Consider the following 16,192-nt stretch of genomic DNA (forward strand, 5'->3'; position numbering starts at 1 on the left):
TGTCTTTGCTACATTGCAGATATTGCATTCATCCGATCATTGAAGATCTTAAACGGCAACTACGAAGCGGCTTTAGATTTTCTTCAGGAAAGATTTGATAATCGGCGCCTCGTTTTTCAAGCACACATCACCGAGATTCTGGATCTAAAAGTAGTACGGAATGGTTCAGTGGCATCACTTCGGGAATTGTCGGACAAGTTTAACGCTCACATCCGTGCATTGAAGGGTTTGGCGACCACTGAGCAAATCGCTAGCTGCATCATGGTGCAAGTGCTGCTGCAAAAGCTGAATGCGGCGAGCCAAGCTAAGTAGGAGTAGCGCTTGGAGGATCCCTTCTTAGTCAACCTTATTCCGTCGTGGGAATCGACTTGGGCGGCATTCCTGGAGCAGCGATGTAGGACTTTGGAGGCCTTGGATTGCGCCCTGGCAACCTATACGCCAGCCGTTTAGTTGGGCAAAAATCGTTCGACGCTAGTTGCTACCACCCTAAATTCTCTTGGTTGCATGCTTTGCCATAATGCAGGGCATGCCATATAAATTTGCCCGCAATTTAGAGACTTAGCGCCAGTAGATGGAGGCAAAGAGTCTAAATCGCCTAAAGGCAGGTTATCAGCTAAGGCAATGCAGCTCGAGCCGATGCCGCACCTGTGGAATCACAGGCTGCTTCATCTGATGCATCAGATGTTTTCGGATTAAGCCGCGACTGATAGAGCACATAATGGCGGACCTTCCCAAGGAGCGCTTGAGGGTTCTCACGCTTTTGAAGTTGCAGGGATAGACTTCTGTGGACCCTTCTTTCACAAGTTGTATACTCGTAACAAGCCTGCGGTTAAATGCTACGTCTGCGAATTTATATGCTTTGCAACCAAGGCAGTGCACATGGAGCTGATCAAGGATCTCTCAACAGTTGCGTTTCTGTGCGGACTCAAGAGGTTCATATGCACCCGGCGGAAGCCAAAGAAAATTTGGCCGGACAACGACACCAGTTTTGTGGGCGCCAAGAATGAACTTCTGAGACTTCGAAGGATATTTCTCAGCAGCGAACATCAAGGCTCAGTTCAGATTTTTGGCCTTTTGGAGACGATTGCCTGGCGGATCATCCCTCCACGGCCGCCCCATTTCGGTGGATGGCGGTTGGGAAGCGGCGGTGAAAACGGCCAAGCATCATTTCTGTGGTTTCCATTTCAGATAACCCTGCCGATCTGGACGTCCTCACTCCAGCGCATTTTCTCAATGGTGGTTAGCCTTCGTCGTTCGACGAGCCAGATGTAACGGGCCTTAACTATAATCGGCTTGACTCTTGGCAGCGCATCTCCTTTCTTCAGCAAATCTTTTGGTCGCGATGGAAGAATACTTAACATTGCTCCAGCAGCGCTCCAAGTGGCTCACCGCAAAGCCTGGCGTAGTCATGGACAACGAGAATCTACTCCCAATGAGATGGCCTTTGGCGAGAGTCATGCAGTTGATTCCTGGAAGAGACGGCGTCGCTCGAGTTGCAGAATTGTGGTCCAATCTGTATAGGTATGATTCTAATATGCGTGAAATTGTTAATGGTTATTTAATTGTTATAAATTGGGGTTTTCCAAGGCATGTGGCTGAAAATTTTCGGTCTGTCCAACATTGGGTTTTTTGTTGTCATTGCTTATCTCGTCTGTATTTATCTGATGTGGTTGTTGTGTTGTTTCTGAATTTTGGTTGTTTTCAGTTTGATGCTGATATTCTGAATAATATTCCGAATGGTCGTAAGATGCATAGTAAAAATAGTCATATGGGACACACTGCTGATAGAAAGCGTCCTCTTGGTACAATAATTCATCAATACTCATCCCAGTCTGTCCACTATCAGCTGGTCTTAATCGCTTTATTGGTTGATTGGGTACATAGGAACTTGAGTTTTGTGTTGATTGGTGATTTTGATATTGGTGTTGTTGTGTGAACCAGAGAACTGCAGCAAGCCACCGGCACCCTAAGTGTACCCGCTAAACACCGGGAGTCTCCGCACCCGGGTGTTTGGAGACACCCTAAATTTAGCAATGACAAACACCCGGGTGTTTTGCCACCAGGGTGTTTTTTGTACTTGCACAAAAACACCCGGGTGTCTGCTGTGCAAAGAAGTTTAGGGTGGGTGACGCGCAAGCAAGGATCGGCCGCAGGTACTTTTCTGTATGCATAAAAATTGTATGGGTGGAAGCGAGACACGGTCCAAAAAATTTAGGGTGAATGGAAATACCCAAGGAAAAGGTCGTGCACATGTTTTTGCGTTTTGATGTATCTAATGTCTTAACAGAAAACAAACTTATGTATTATTAAATAATATAATATATATATTATAATATATTATATATATTATTAAATAATATTTATGCTTAATTAAGACAATTCTATTTCTATTGTTTTTTCTTATCACTTTAAAAAGAAAAATTATACATACAAAATTAAATATGGGAATTAAATATTAAAAATTTTTACAAAGCAAGTAATATAAGATATAAAAAAGAAATGTCTATTTCGTGTTGGTGAAATTTCTGTAAAAAGAATGCATAAATCTACAGATTTTGGGCATAATATATTTCGTTTTTCAGTACTTACTGTACTTTTCTTTTTCGTATGTTACCTACCACAGGCACTCGAATGTCTACCAGACACCCGGGTGTTCACCAAAACACCCGGGTGTTTACCAAAACACCCGGGTGTTTTGCCAGACACCCGGGTGTTTCCGAGAAAAAGGCACTTGCCTTTTTCTGCATGTTTGCCTTCTCTACCCTTCGTTATGAGTGGCGAGTGTGATCGGTACCCGCGACGTAGGGTGCCGCATTGATTCGGGTGCGCAGGCACCAGGGTGTTTGCAGACACCCGAATATTTTGACCGGGTGTTTGTATGTACCCACGAAAACCGGTGTGAGTGGCACCCGCACTCAAAATTGTTGAGTGTGATCAGGGTGGCAAAAAATGCCACTCTTGCAGTTCTCTGGTGTGAACCTATTCTTATCGAACGCATTGTTTCGATGGGTATTAGAGAATGTTCGAAGTTTAAAGTTTACACGTTGGATTGGTTGAAAAGCCTTTTTGTTGCTTATCAGCAGAAATTTGTTTTTGAATAGAAGAGCTTGTTAGACTCGCTTGTTCATACATTCCTTTCTCTTGTAAAATGTTTATAAGTGATCGCAAATCTGGTATATTGTGGTTATTTATTCTTAAATAAATGTGTGTAGGTCATTTTTCAATTCAGGATTCGATGTTATTAATCTTAAATATACATTTTTTCTTCAGCATTTCGTTCTAGTTCAAGCTTACTGGTAAGTATTTGTCTCTGGTTTTCTGCTTCCTCCAGGAATACTCCAATCCTCCAAAATAATGTGGTTAGGGGTCTGGGGTTTATAGTTGAGTACCAGTTGTCGTCCTAGCTGGGGCCAGGTGTTGATGTCGGTGGCTGCACATGACTTCTCCGCTAATGCTGCGGTCGACATGCCCAAATAAGATCTGATGTTGCCGTTCGTTTCCGGTAACATAAAGGGCCAGTATGTAGTCAATTCGGCTTACAAAAGTGTATAGGGTGCCCGGATCACCGTTGAACTTCTCCACATTGTCAATCTGGGTCATGTTGATGTCTGATAGGGGTGGCACGACTCTGGCACTCTCTTCTGTCATTTTGATGTTGTTCTCAAGTTAATTTGATATTGTTATATTTTGTTTTATTTATTTAATTTCTTTTTATTTTTATTTGTTGTTTTACGGATCTTAGTTTGTATGTATCTAATTTGATTTTTTTTTGTCTCTTCACTAATATATTTATACCCTCTACTCGTAGAGTAAAAGGGTATACTAGATTCGTTGAAAAGTATGTAACAGACAGTAGAAAGCGTTTCCGACCATATAAAGTATATATATTCTTGATCAGGATCAATAGCCGAGTCGATCTAGCCATGTCCGTCCGTATGAACGTCGAGTTCTCAGGAACTACATAAGCTAGAGAATTGAGATTAAGCATACAGATTTCAGAGACATAGAAGCAGCTCAAGTTTATCGATTCATGTTGCCACGCCCACTCTAACGCCCACAAACCGCCCAAAGCTGCCACGCCCACACTTTTGAAAAATGTTTTGATATTTTTTCATTTTCGTATTAGTCTTGTAAATTTTTATCGATTTGCAAAAAAACTTTTTGCCACACCCACTCTAACGCCCACAAACCGCCAAAAACTGTAAGTGTTAAAGACTCTCCTTCGCACTTTCACTAGCTGAGTAACGGGTATAGCGTTCCATTCGTCCAAACTCTCTTTCTACAGAATCTGTGTCTCCAAAATCTCTTTCTCCAAACTCTTTGTTTTACACTGCCGCTGTAGATAACTGCAATTGTGCGGAGTTTAAACTCCTCACTTCCCCCCTTTCTTCGGAAGGCAATTAACTGGTTCTTGCCGTCCTGGATTCCGACGACGCTCCTGAGATCAACAGCGCCGACTCTGACTCTGGCGGCGCCTTGAGTAAGTTCGTAGGATGTAGAACTCCGCCTTTGTTCTGACGCGGTATGCTGGCTCCGTCCATTCTCGGGTACTGTTGGTTCTAATGCATTTTCCCCCTGTCTCCTCCCACTCTGGCTGCCTTTCTGTACCTAGCGTTTTTCTGACGTATAGTGCGTCCGGTAGCCTCGGCTCGCGGCCTTGTGTCGAGAACGACGGTGAGTAGCCCGTAGACTCTGATACACTGGAATTTACATCCAACATAATTTCGGGTCATTTTTATCCCAACTCCTCTAGTTCAGTCCGGCGAACTTTGCCGGACTTCATTGTGCAGTTCGCTCCCTCAGTCGGATTCTCTTTCGGGGTGTATGGTACCGTTAACTGCCGCTTCATTCCCATATAGTTGAGGAACTTCTTGAACGCCGCGTGGCTGTTTGCAAAGGTAAGACCTCCGGCCATTTTAAAAGTCTTTTGATCAACACCAACAACATATTGTTTTTATGCTTCCACCTTGGGAATGGTTCGACGAAGTTGTCACATACTAGGGCTCTTCTTAGTATTCTTATTTTTAGTTTTTGCTCTTATGGTAGATTTTGATTTTCATATGGATTGCACTATTGCTTTTTCGTGGGGTTTTGAGGTAACCAATTGGATTTACCTGATATTAAATTTAGGTTTGTTGTTGACACGGCGGTACACGGTTTCGCGCAATTGTCGAGGTTCCAATCAAAACTTAACACGATATTGACCTCGCATGGGTGTCTAAAAGCATGGTGTTTTTTAGATAGCGATTAAATAGATTTTAACACTATAATGACAGACTGCGCCTGTTACAAATATAAGAATACAACAAATTGCCTTGAATCTATTAAATGAAACGTTTCGTATACAAACGTTGTCCAACGATGAAACCAAAGTTTTTTCCAAATAAAAAGACGATTAAAGTATCGAGACCGATTTTTGTTCTTTTTTGTTTGATGCTCAGCTTAAGATTGAAAATTAAATGTAAGTGAAATTGAGGAGAAGACTCTGTGCTTAAGACATATGCTAGTGTATTTGGAAAGCATTGCTCTTGGATGCTTAGGGAGAGCATTGCTCTTGGATTCCGTGTTTGATTACTTGCGCTTCCTCCATGTCACTGGAGTCTGCATGCTTAAAATTAACTTTCTAGCTTTTATAGTTCCTGAGATCTCGACTTTCATACGGACATTGCCAGATCGACTCGGCTATTGATTCTGATCACGAATATATATACCTTATATGGTTGGAAACCCTTCCTTCTGACTTTTACATACTATTCAACCAATCTAGTTTACCTTTACTGTACGAGTAACGGGTGTACAAAATAATGTAAACTAGAATAAATAAAAAGAAAAACTGAATTTATTGTAGAACTTACTTTTACGTTTTTTGGGAGATTTTTCTGTATATTAAAAAGTATTTACGGGAAAAGCCAGGCTAATTTTTCGGTATTCCCGAGGTTTTCCTCGGCATTTTCAAATTCCTCGCCACGAACGCCTGTTGTATGAAAATTCAACGCCGTGTGAAAGAAAAATACTAAAGTCATAATGCCATTTTTTATACATTTTCATATACACATGCGCAGCTATTTTGTTTACGATTCCTGTAGTTGTCAGTGGCAGCGCAACGCATCATAGGGAAGTTTGAATTTTTACAATTGCATTAAGATGGAAGAACTTCTAAAAGCTGGTGTGTTTATAGATGAAATCTACACCGTGCGAGTTGAGCATCCAAACCTTTCCAGTAGCAAAATAAAGTTTAAACAAGAATGCTTTAAATACAGCAAAGCATTCACAATTTTTAAAAAGTTTGTGTTTAATTATTGTAATATATCTAAAATCTTTGCTAAAGATGTCGATAAGGAAAAACTGCGCGCTATTGGTACACAAAATCAATTAAAAACGGCATTTATTCAGCGCCAGAGTATGCAGCAAGTCTATCAATATGAGATATTTGAGCAAACAGTAGAACTTGATCGCTTAAAAGGCGAATTGCAGTTTTTACAGCGAATTGAAACTGAACAACATGAAATAATAAACAGTTTTTTTGTCAATCAATATTAAAATTTAATCCGATTACAAAGACGTTTTCCTTATTTGGTTATTGTGTAAAAGGTTCTTACGATAACATGTAAGACTGCATAATGGAACTTTTGTCGTTGATCAGTTTTATGTCTTGCGATTTTCACAACCGCTTACATAACACACCTGTGAAAGAGGCGGTGTACGAGGGATTTGTGCCTTTAAAGGAAATTCGTAACCTGAGGGAACTATTACATAGTTGCCATTAACAGCGACCGTCTTGCGCTGCCTCCATGTCACTGGAGTCTGCATGCTTAAAATCAACTTTCTAGCTTTTATAGTTCCTGTGATCTCGACTTTCATACGGACATTGCCAGATCGACTCGGCTATTGATTCTGATCGCGAATATATATACCTTATATGGTCGGAAACCCTTCCTTCTGACTGTTACATACTATTCAAACAATCTAGTTTACCTTTACTGTACGAGTAACGGGTATAAAAATAATGTAAATTAGAATAAATAAAAAAAAAAATAAATTTATTGTACAACTTTTTTGTTACGTTTTTTGGGAGATTTTTTTGTATATTAAAAGGTATTTACAGGTATTTTCCAGAGGAGTACCCGTGAAAAACCATGCTAATTTTTCGGTACTCGGTTTCCTCGGCATCTTCGAATTCCTCGCCACTAACGCCTGTGTTATGGATATTCCTCGTCGTTTGAAAGAAAAATACTAATGATATAAAGCAATTTTGTATACATTTTCATATACACATGCGCCGCTATTTTGTTTACGATCCCTGTATTTGTCAGTGGCAGCGCAACGCATCATAGGGAAGTATAAATTTTTTACAATTGCATTAAGATGGAAGAACTTCTAAAAGCTGGTGTTTTTATAGATGAAATCTACACCGTGCGAGTTGAGCTTCCAAACCTTTCCAGTAGCAAAAAAAAGTTTAAACAAGAATGCTTTAAATACAGCAAAGCATTCACAATTTTTAAAAAGTTTGTGTTTAATTATTGTAATATATCTAAAATCTTTGCTGAGGATGTCGATAAGGAAAAACTGCGCGCTATTGGTACACAAAATCAATTAAAAACGGCATTTATTCAGCGCCAGAGTATGCAGCAAGTCTATCAATATGAGATATTTGAGCAAACAGTAGAACTTGATCGCTTAAAAGGCGAATTGCAGTTTTTACAGCGAATTGAAACTGAACAACATGAAATAATAAACAGTTTTTTTGTCAATCAATATTAAAATTAAATCCGATTACAAAGACGTTTTTCTTATTTAGTTGATATTGTGTAAAAGGTTCTTGCGATAACATGTAAGACTGCATAATGGAACTTTTGTCGTTGAACAGTTATATGTCTTGCGATTTTCACAACCGCTTACATAGCACACCTGTGAAAGAGGCGGTGTACGAGGGATTTGTGCCTTTAAAGGAAATTCGTAACCTGTGGGAACTATTACATAGTTGCCTTTAACAGCACTTATATAGGTCATTTTTGGATAAGAAGCCTGTTGTGCGGACTTATTGCGAATTGAAGTGCGGTCCTTGTTGGTTGCCTGTTTTTTTAACAAGCGCTCCATTGTCTTCAGTTTATCTTTTTCTCGCCTTTCGTCAGCTTGTTGCTTTCGTTTTTGAGATTTCAAAAGAGCTTTATGAATTTCCTCCGCAGTCTGCGGCTTTTCCTTTTCTTTATAACCACTTGGAAGAGCAATTAGCTCTTCTAAAAAGCCATTTATCTCCGAATCCTGTGTCCTTTCATAAATAGCACGTTGACGAGCTGTCATAAGTTTGGGATCTTTTATCTTTTTAAGTTCGTCATCAACAACGTTTAGTTGTCCAGTTTCTATGGCAGTAAGCCACCTATCTTCTTCACTGGACGTATCACTGTTGCGTCGTCTTTTTACTTTTTTAGCACAAGTGTGAGGGAAATTGGCATCTTGTGGAGATTTTTTTGTGTAAATAATTCTCGTGTGTCTAGGCGGATGTTCATGAGTATTGGCAAATACGTTTTGAAGTTCGTTAGGTGTCATAGAATTTCTAATAGACTCAGCCGAAGTGTTCACTGCATTAGAAGGGTGCTTCGGCATCAATCCTTTAAAAAAATGTGGTTTCTTTTTAAAAAAAAATACTTTAAATAATTAATATAAATTACCTTCTTTCACCATTTTAAAAAAAAAAACTTAAGTATGGACGTTTTGTGGCAGCGGCCAGCAAATTTTTTGTGTATGACTAGATCTCAAGAGTATTTTGTTACATTTCAATTTATTAAAAGGGTCCACAAAATGTAATTATCTTACTATCGGTTACGAAGTTAATGGCCTAATTCCACAGACAACATCTCTATGAAAAATTTGTGACTTTTTATCTTTGTGATTTTATTGTGTACAAATACAAAGTTCCTTGACGCTTCTATCTGACAAAATATGCGAATACCAACAGAGCTTATTTTTTATGAACAGATCTTAATATAGAAAATTACAAAATATTTGAATATGATCCAATTTTTTTTTTTTAAATTTCTATTGATATGCTAGAAATTATTTAAATCTACTATTCAAGGTACTGGTCTATAGCGTTTTTTTTTTGTTTCTGACTTGCCAATTTTTATCGAAATTACAAGAACTTTTTCCAAAATATAACTCTCTAAAAGCGCAAAAAGCTTCACGGCCCTATTTTTCAAAATGTAAGGTTGTAATTGCCTTGTTCCTTATAAAAATGTCGTCATTTTTTGCAATTCTTATAATTAGTGAATAAATTAGTATTAAATTTAATAATAGGCGAAAAATCATCGACCTAGAAGCTACTAAATTACTCCTTTGCGGCTACTGCGGAATGCATCAAATCCACATGTTTGTCGTGGTTATTATTATGTTGATTCCCAGTCCCTAACTCACTTTCTCATCGGAGACTTGATACTAGCCCTTCCAGTAGCCAGCACCCAGGATAAATCCCTTATCGCACATTACCTGAACGGACACCGGATCCTACGACAGTTCTATTTAAGGGGCGAATAAAACATAATTATGAGAGATGATATGGCGGGTCCACAGTGTGGAGTCTGAGACGCGTCACGGAAATGCACACTGGTCTAGATGGCATTGTTCAGATAGCGACCATTAAACTATACGAAACTACTAAAGGCAATTATAAGCGATGCGTATCCAAAATATGTTGATAACCCTTCCCAAACTATACTGTACGATGATTGCTTTTTTCATTTCAGACACCGTCAGCAAAGATGGATAAATACAGGACCCAGTATTGGGGGCTGCATGTACTGGCGATTGTTCACTTTTACAATCGATTATCTAGCGATCAACTACCGAATCGAGGAGGATGCAACAACGCATTAGCGCTCTCTGTAATCGTCACTTCTGTGCCGTAGGTAGCAGTTTTTAATTTTATTTCTTGAGCATTTAATTTGAAAATACACTTTTATGAATGCAAAATAAAGTCGCAGTAGTAATGCCAAGTAATGGTATGAAATTAATTATATATAAATAATCTATAAACCCATCAATGTGTAACGAACTGATTTAATTGGTCTATTCGCTGCGAGATACGTGCGGCTAGCTCAGTGATTGCTCGCCCAGGTACTGCCGCGGTTACGCGTGATGGATGGTGGGGAAATGGGCTGTGTGCTTAGGGAAGCGTTACTGTTCCTAGACTAGGGTGAACAGGTGCTGGGCTCTCAAGGCGAATACCTTGCTAGTGGCAACCTCCTGTTCCTTGCTCTGACCTGGCAAGTCCCGCCAGTTGCCTGTTCGATTCCCACAAACGCTCCTTTCAATCGCCCGGTTTACGTTGCAGTCCCTGTAGCAACACGCCTAGTGAATGACGTACGTTCCACCCTAACCTGTCCTCAAGCTGGTGCGGACGGACCTGCGGATTGCGCTGCTGGGAACTTGGCACTGGGCTGCTCGAAGCAACCGCCTGGTTTACGTACGCAATCTCCGACCTAATGGACCGGGTCTTCGCCCGCCTGTTTAAACGCTTTCGGACTTGCCGTGCCAACGCCAGGGTCTGATCTTGATTCGCGGTGCAGCAAGGCGTCCCAGCCTAGACGCGCTTTATCTTAATGGACCTCAGCTACCTGTGCCACGTCGGCACTCAGGGTTCTACTGCTGTCCCGCTTTTATTCGTGCCGTCTCACTCTTGCTCTCCACACTCCACTTCAGTGCTAACATACTCTCATTCTCCAATTGAACTCTGGACTATTTCTTCAAACTCTCTTTGTACAGCTTCCATTTGTCCAAACTCTCTTTCTACAGACTCTGTGTCTCCAAAATCTCTTTCTCCAAACTCTTTGTTTTACACTGCCGCTGTAGACAACTGCAATTGTGCGGAGTTTTAAATCCTCACTTCCCCCCTTTCTTCGGAAGGCAATTAACTGGTTCTTGCCGTCCTGGATTCCGACGACGCTCCTGAGATCAACAGCGCCGACTCTGACTCTGGCGGCGCCTTGAGTAAGTTCGTGCGATGTAGAACTCCGCCTTTATTCTGACGCGGTATGCTGGCTCCGTCCATTCTCGGGTACTGTTGGTTCTAATGCATTTTCCCCCTGTCTCCTCCCACTCTGGCTGCCTTTCTGTACCTAGCGTTTTTCTGACGTATAGTGCGTCCGGTAGCCTCGGCTCGCGGCCTTGTGTCAAGAACGACGGTGAGTAGCCCGTTGACTCTGATACACTGGAATTTACATCCAACATAATTTCGGGTCATTTTTATCCCAACTCCTCTAGTTCAGTCCGGCGAACTTTGCCGGACTTCATTGTGTAGTTCGCTCCCTCAGTCGGATTCTCTTTCGGGGTGTATGGTACCGTTAACTGCCGCTTCATTCCCATATAGTTGAGGAACTTCTTGAACGCCGCGTGGCTGTTTGCAAAGGTAAGACCTCCGGCCATTTTAAAAGTCTTTTGATCAACACCAACAACATATTGTTTTTATGCTTCCACCTTGGGAATGGTTCGACGAAGTTGTCACATACTAGGGCTCTTTCGGGATTTGTATAAAAATTTCTGTAATCCATTCTGCTTTGGCCTCATTCTCCTGCGTTCTTCGTAGTGCCTCTGGTGTTGTGGCCACCGACCCTGGCAGTGACTGCCTTTATAGTGCATCGGTGACTACATTCATGTGGTCTTTTTGTACCCAATCTCAATGTCGTATTGCTGTAGCTCTATGCCCAGCTGGCTATTCTTTCCTACGAGCTTCACCACCTTAAATAGTAGCCCTCCAAGAATAGCATAAAATATCGAATTGCCCACACGATTGCCAAGCACTAGGGTCCAGTTAGTGTAGGAAACAGCTTTTTCGGTGTCCAGTGAAAAAATTGCTACTATCCCGTAGTCGCTGGCTTCCGTTAGCAGGATGAACATCTTTCCTTTTCTTTGGTTTATCCTTAGGTTTTCGTTCTTCTTTTGTTTTCATCTAGGGTGCGACCAATTACGATGATGTCATCTTGGTACGCAAAGGAATGTGGCGACATTTCCAGTCCAATCACCTTGTCCAGTGCCAGTGGTCGATGCAGAGTGTAATCCAAACGGCATTACTCGCCACTGTAACAGCCCTTTCCCTGTCGCCGTGAATGCAGTGAACCCTCGGCTTGATTCCTTCAGAGATCTTATGTCCCTTAATGGATTATGCGTTTATCTGCTTGAAGTTCACGCAAAGTCTCCATTTTCCCGTTTTCTTCCTCACCCTGACTATGGGCGAGCTGTACGGGCTCCTCGAGTGCTTTATGAGTCCCATTTCGAGGAGTTAGCCTACGTTTGCATTAATCTTCCCTTGAATTTTTAGATTCTTGGGGGTCGCCACCGGGTGTCGTTCTATTGTGTCTCTGGGCAGTAACTGGCGGCCTTCATAGAGTTGGGTTCTGTCGTCTGGACTGAATCGGGTTATATTGTGCCCACTGGTCATGCCTTGTTTGTCTGCTTTCTCACACCTTCTACACGTGACCTGTGCTCCGGCGTGGGCCTTGTTTCGTCTAAATTTGTGTTCTTCCGCAAAAGCTTTCCGTTCCTTGTGCAGGATTATGATTGTCTCTAGGTTGTCCAGGTGGTAGGATCTCAACGCTATTCGTAGGTCTGGCGTGCAGTTCTCCTTAATAATATCTAGCGTTTAAGGCGTCTTAGGGTCTGCGTCTCGACAATGTAGTCCTTGAATGGTTCCCTAAACCCTTGCTTGCTTTGCCTCACCTTGCCTACAGGGGATAATGTCTGAACTCAGCCGAAATGGATTCAGAGCATTCCCCTGCATCAATTCCGGTATTGCTCGGGGAATCATGTTTACGTCCAAGCCGTTCTTGTTTGCGACCACTCACCCTGCTCCAGGAATTCGAGGGGTTTTTCTTCTCGGTCAAAGGCGGCAGATCCCATTTCTACTCATACTGCTTTTTTTTATATACTGCCTGGATAATGACGATGTGGGCGCCAGATGCAATAAACGGATTTTAGTGTTCTGCTCTGCTCGCTACAAAATACGGCAGCTATCTGAAAAAAACTATTTTTAAAATGTGACGGGCATATATACATTACCACACTATTTTTAATAATTGAGTTTCCCTTGCATTACAATAACAAAAGATGTTCTTAAATTGTATTATAACCATGTACTAAAAGGAGCTCTGTTTAATGCGATTCACCCAAAATTACCTTAATAATCTAACTTTTGTAAATATGGTCACTGCTAGAAAAAAAATGTAAAATGGTAATAATCCTTATGTACTGTTTGAAACACGATTTTTAAACTCTCTTCAAATATAATTAAATATGTCTAAAATGTTTTGCCACTGCGCTATTTTATGTATTTGTGTTACCTAGTGCAAGCAAGATCATTCTTATTTTCAACCACACAAAAAAAAGGTTTATTTTACAAAACTTATGTTGTTTGGTGTATTGTCTAGTACAGACTTACTTTTGACTGAACAGTTCCGTACGTAATGTAATGAAATCGATGAATCCTTCTTATATCGATAATTTCTTACATTATTAAGCTAGCTAAAAAAATACCTATATATATATTTACAGTGAAACAACAGTACTATTTTACCATTTCTTATTCCCAATAAATATTGTCGGCAAATTTACATTAACGAATGAGGAACGACTGATTAAGTCATGAGAATGCGGTAGCTGAAGCCTAAAAGCTAGAGAACAAAAATATCAATGTCGGAATCAATGTCAGGTGACCACAAAATTTTATTAAAAGGCCATTCCTCCCAATACTTGAAACTAAATGTTGGAGGTCATTTATATTATACCACAATTGGGACACTTACAAAAAATAATGACACAATGCTAAGCGCAATGTTTAGTGGCAGAATGGAAGTACTGACTGATTCGGAAGGTTTGTTATATGTTCTTTATCGAAATAATATTAATAAACGAATTTCTAGGATGGATTTTAATCGACCGCTGTGGAAATCATTTTGGTATTATTCTTAATTTTTTAAGAGATGGTACTGTTCCGTTACCCGAAACTAACAGGGAAATTGCTGAATTGCTTGCCGAAGCCAAATACTACTGCATTACCGAGTTAGCTATTTCTTGTGAACGAGCGCTATATGCGCATCAGGAGCCAAAGCCAATTTGTCGCATTCCACTTATAACCTCACAAAAAGAAGAGCAACATTTATTAAGCGTTTCTTCAAAGCCGGCTGTCATTCTTGTGGTACAGCGGCAGAATAACAAGTATTCATACACAAGTACATCAGATGACAACTTATTAAAAAATATTGAACTATTTGATAAGCTTTCTTTGCGCTTTAATGAACGAATTTTGTTCATTAAAGACGTAATTGGGCCTAGTGAAATCTGTTGCTGGTCATTTTACGGACACGGCAAAAAAGTGGCTGAAGTATGTTGCACTTCAATAGTTTATGCGACTGACAGAAAGCATACCAAAGTTGAATTTCCGGAAGCTCGTATATATGAAGAAACGCTACAAGTCTTGCTTTATGAAAACCGCAATGCACCAGACCAAGAACTCATGCAGGCAACGTCTTCAGCTCGAGTTGGAAGTGCTAGTGGAACCAGCATTAATCAGTATACAAGCGATGAGGAAGAAGAACGCACAGGATTGGCGCGATTACGATCTAACAAGCGTAATAATCCTTCCTGATTAATAAAAAGTAATTACATATAATTAATATAGTTTTTATAAATGACTAAAGAATATATATGTTTGTTTTTTTTTATTTAATAAAACTCACAATTTCTGCGTTGTATTAAGCATGAGGTGTGTTTTAAATGATTGTCGTTTAATGTGTTCTTCTGGTACTCATAGAGTAAAAGATCTATACTTCGAAAATGTGCTCTTACGCCCACAAGCTGGCTGAAACTGCCACGCTTACATTTGAAAACTTTTCGTGTTCTTTTTCATTATTTTTGGTCGCTATGCTAAAGAAAAAAGATGCCTGATAGTCGAGAAACTCGTTTTTAGCATTTTGAATGAACAAAAATGAATAATTTTCAATAGAGTTGGCGTCGGAAACGCTTTCTTCCTAAAAAATTGACCTACGTTGTTTTAGAGCATTAAGTGTTTAAATTCGGTATTCAGAACTTTTATACCCGTCAGTGGCGGACTAAGGACACTTGTGGCCCGGGGCGGGTTTAAGTCGGGGGGCCGCCTCAGCTTTTCATAAATTCGTCATAAAATGATTATCAATTAATGAAATTCTTTGACAAGAAATAAATTTATTCAGAATATTAAATTACAATTCGACACGAGCGTTTTACAATCAAACAAATTGAAATTTATGCTTTCTTGCTTTAAGTGAACCGAATTTGTTAATTACTTCGTCGAAATCTATTGTCGACGCGATGTTTCTCTCGATCGACAAAATGGCAAGACTGTTTAATCTTTGTTCACACATCGTAGACCTCAAGTAATTTTTAATGAGTTTCAATTTCGAAAAACTTCTTTCACATGAAGCTACTGATACACATATAGTTAAAAAGTACTTCAAAATGAGGCAAAGATTTGGCAAAGATTCATTGAAGTCCCACGTGACGATAAACTGAAGCGTTTCCTTTGTCGTCCATGAACTGGCTGTTTCGATCGTTGTATTCGTCACTCGAATATTTCTCCGCAATCTTTTCACTTCCTGACAAATCTCTTCATCAAAATCATCATACACAAGATTTAGTTCTTTTACAGCAGATGAAATATCTGTCTCCGACGCAGTCATGAGAAAATTAGACTGGATCACTTGGAATGTATCAGAAATTTTCTGTGTTGCGCTTAACCTCTCTTGAAGTTCCTGAACGAAACGATCCAAACACTCGTACATTGATCTTCGATTTTCCTCTAGGACGGTCAAGTGGGATTCTGTGGCTAGCTCACCTGGTAAAAGTTTTCTCTTTCTGCGTCTTTGTCGATTTTCAATCTCAACGTCAAGTTCTCGACACTTTTCAGTGCCAAAGGTGATAGCTTTACTGACAATGTCATCTCTTTCTTCAAACAAAAAAAGCAGTAAAGATTTAATTTTATTCAGAGTCATGTCAAGTGTTATCCCTTTCTTTTGTAAATATATACGTTAACTTGCGTCTGTGATTAAAGAGGATGGTTTGCTAACATTAAGACAAATTAATATTAGATCTGAACTGATTCGGACCATCATTTTTTTCAAATACATCTATATATGAATTGTCTTACATTAACCGTGGTAAATATACCCGT

The 16,192-nt window shown here is 40.1% G+C and overlaps 4 protein-coding genes across 4 annotated transcripts; 3 read left to right on the top strand and 1 right to left on the bottom strand.

The window, feature by feature from the left end:
- The first annotated feature begins 6,050 nt into the window (after positions 1-6,050).
- LOC120458103 (intraflagellar transport protein 20 homolog) lies at positions 6,051-6,547 on the top strand. Its single transcript, XM_039645632.2, has one exon. It carries the CDS (start codon positions 6,145-6,147, stop codon positions 6,538-6,540), a length of 396 nt encoding a protein of 131 aa, XP_039501566.2. The 5' UTR covers positions 6,051-6,144; the 3' UTR covers positions 6,541-6,547.
- Positions 6,548-6,563: 16 nt separating this feature from the next.
- LOC120458102 (intraflagellar transport protein 20 homolog) lies at positions 6,564-7,761 on the top strand. The gene has a single exon (XM_039645631.2). The coding sequence runs from the start codon at positions 7,366-7,368 to the stop codon at positions 7,759-7,761; it is 396 nt and encodes a 131-aa protein (XP_039501565.1). The 5' UTR covers positions 6,564-7,365.
- LOC120458101 (INO80 complex subunit B) lies at positions 7,577-8,821 on the bottom strand. Its single transcript, XM_039645630.2, has 2 exons — positions 8,670-8,821; positions 7,577-8,609 (listed from the first exon to the last, which is right to left on the bottom strand). Exons 1-2 carry the CDS (start codon positions 8,680-8,682, stop codon positions 7,795-7,797), a joined length of 828 nt encoding a protein of 275 aa, XP_039501564.1. The 5' UTR covers positions 8,683-8,821; the 3' UTR covers positions 7,577-7,794.
- A 4,667-nt stretch (positions 8,822-13,488) lies between these two features.
- On the top strand, positions 13,489-14,742 carry LOC120458512 (BTB/POZ domain-containing adapter for CUL3-mediated RhoA degradation protein 3). Its single transcript, XM_039646183.2, has 2 exons — positions 13,489-13,858; positions 13,908-14,742. The coding sequence occupies exons 1-2, from the start codon at positions 13,678-13,680 to the stop codon at positions 14,630-14,632; spliced, it is 906 nt and encodes a 301-aa protein (XP_039502117.1). The 5' UTR covers positions 13,489-13,677; the 3' UTR covers positions 14,633-14,742.
- Positions 14,743-16,192: the final 1,450 nt, after the last annotated feature.

Source organism: Drosophila santomea, chromosome 2L, assembly GCF_016746245.2.
Source record: "Drosophila santomea strain STO CAGO 1482 chromosome 2L, Prin_Dsan_1.1, whole genome shotgun sequence".
Classification (NCBI taxonomy): Eukaryota; Metazoa; Arthropoda; class Insecta; order Diptera; family Drosophilidae; genus Drosophila; species Drosophila santomea.

What these genes read in the sequence shown, in the direction of transcription:
- LOC120458103 (XM_039645632.2), top strand. Translation starts at nt 6,145, where the DNA reads ATGGAAGAACTTCTAAAAGCTGGTGTGTTTATAGATGAAATCTACACC.
- LOC120458102 (XM_039645631.2), top strand. Translation starts at nt 7,366, where the DNA reads ATGGAAGAACTTCTAAAAGCTGGTGTTTTTATAGATGAAATCTACACC.
- LOC120458512 (XM_039646183.2), top strand. Translation starts at nt 13,678, where the DNA reads ATGTCGGAATCAATGTCAGGTGACCACAAAATTTTATTAAAAGGCCAT. An exon ending in AGTACTGACTGATTCGGAAG is followed by an intron (nt 13,859 to 13,907) that starts GTTTGTTATATG and finishes ACGAATTTCTAG; the next exon opens with GATGGATTTTAATCGACCGC.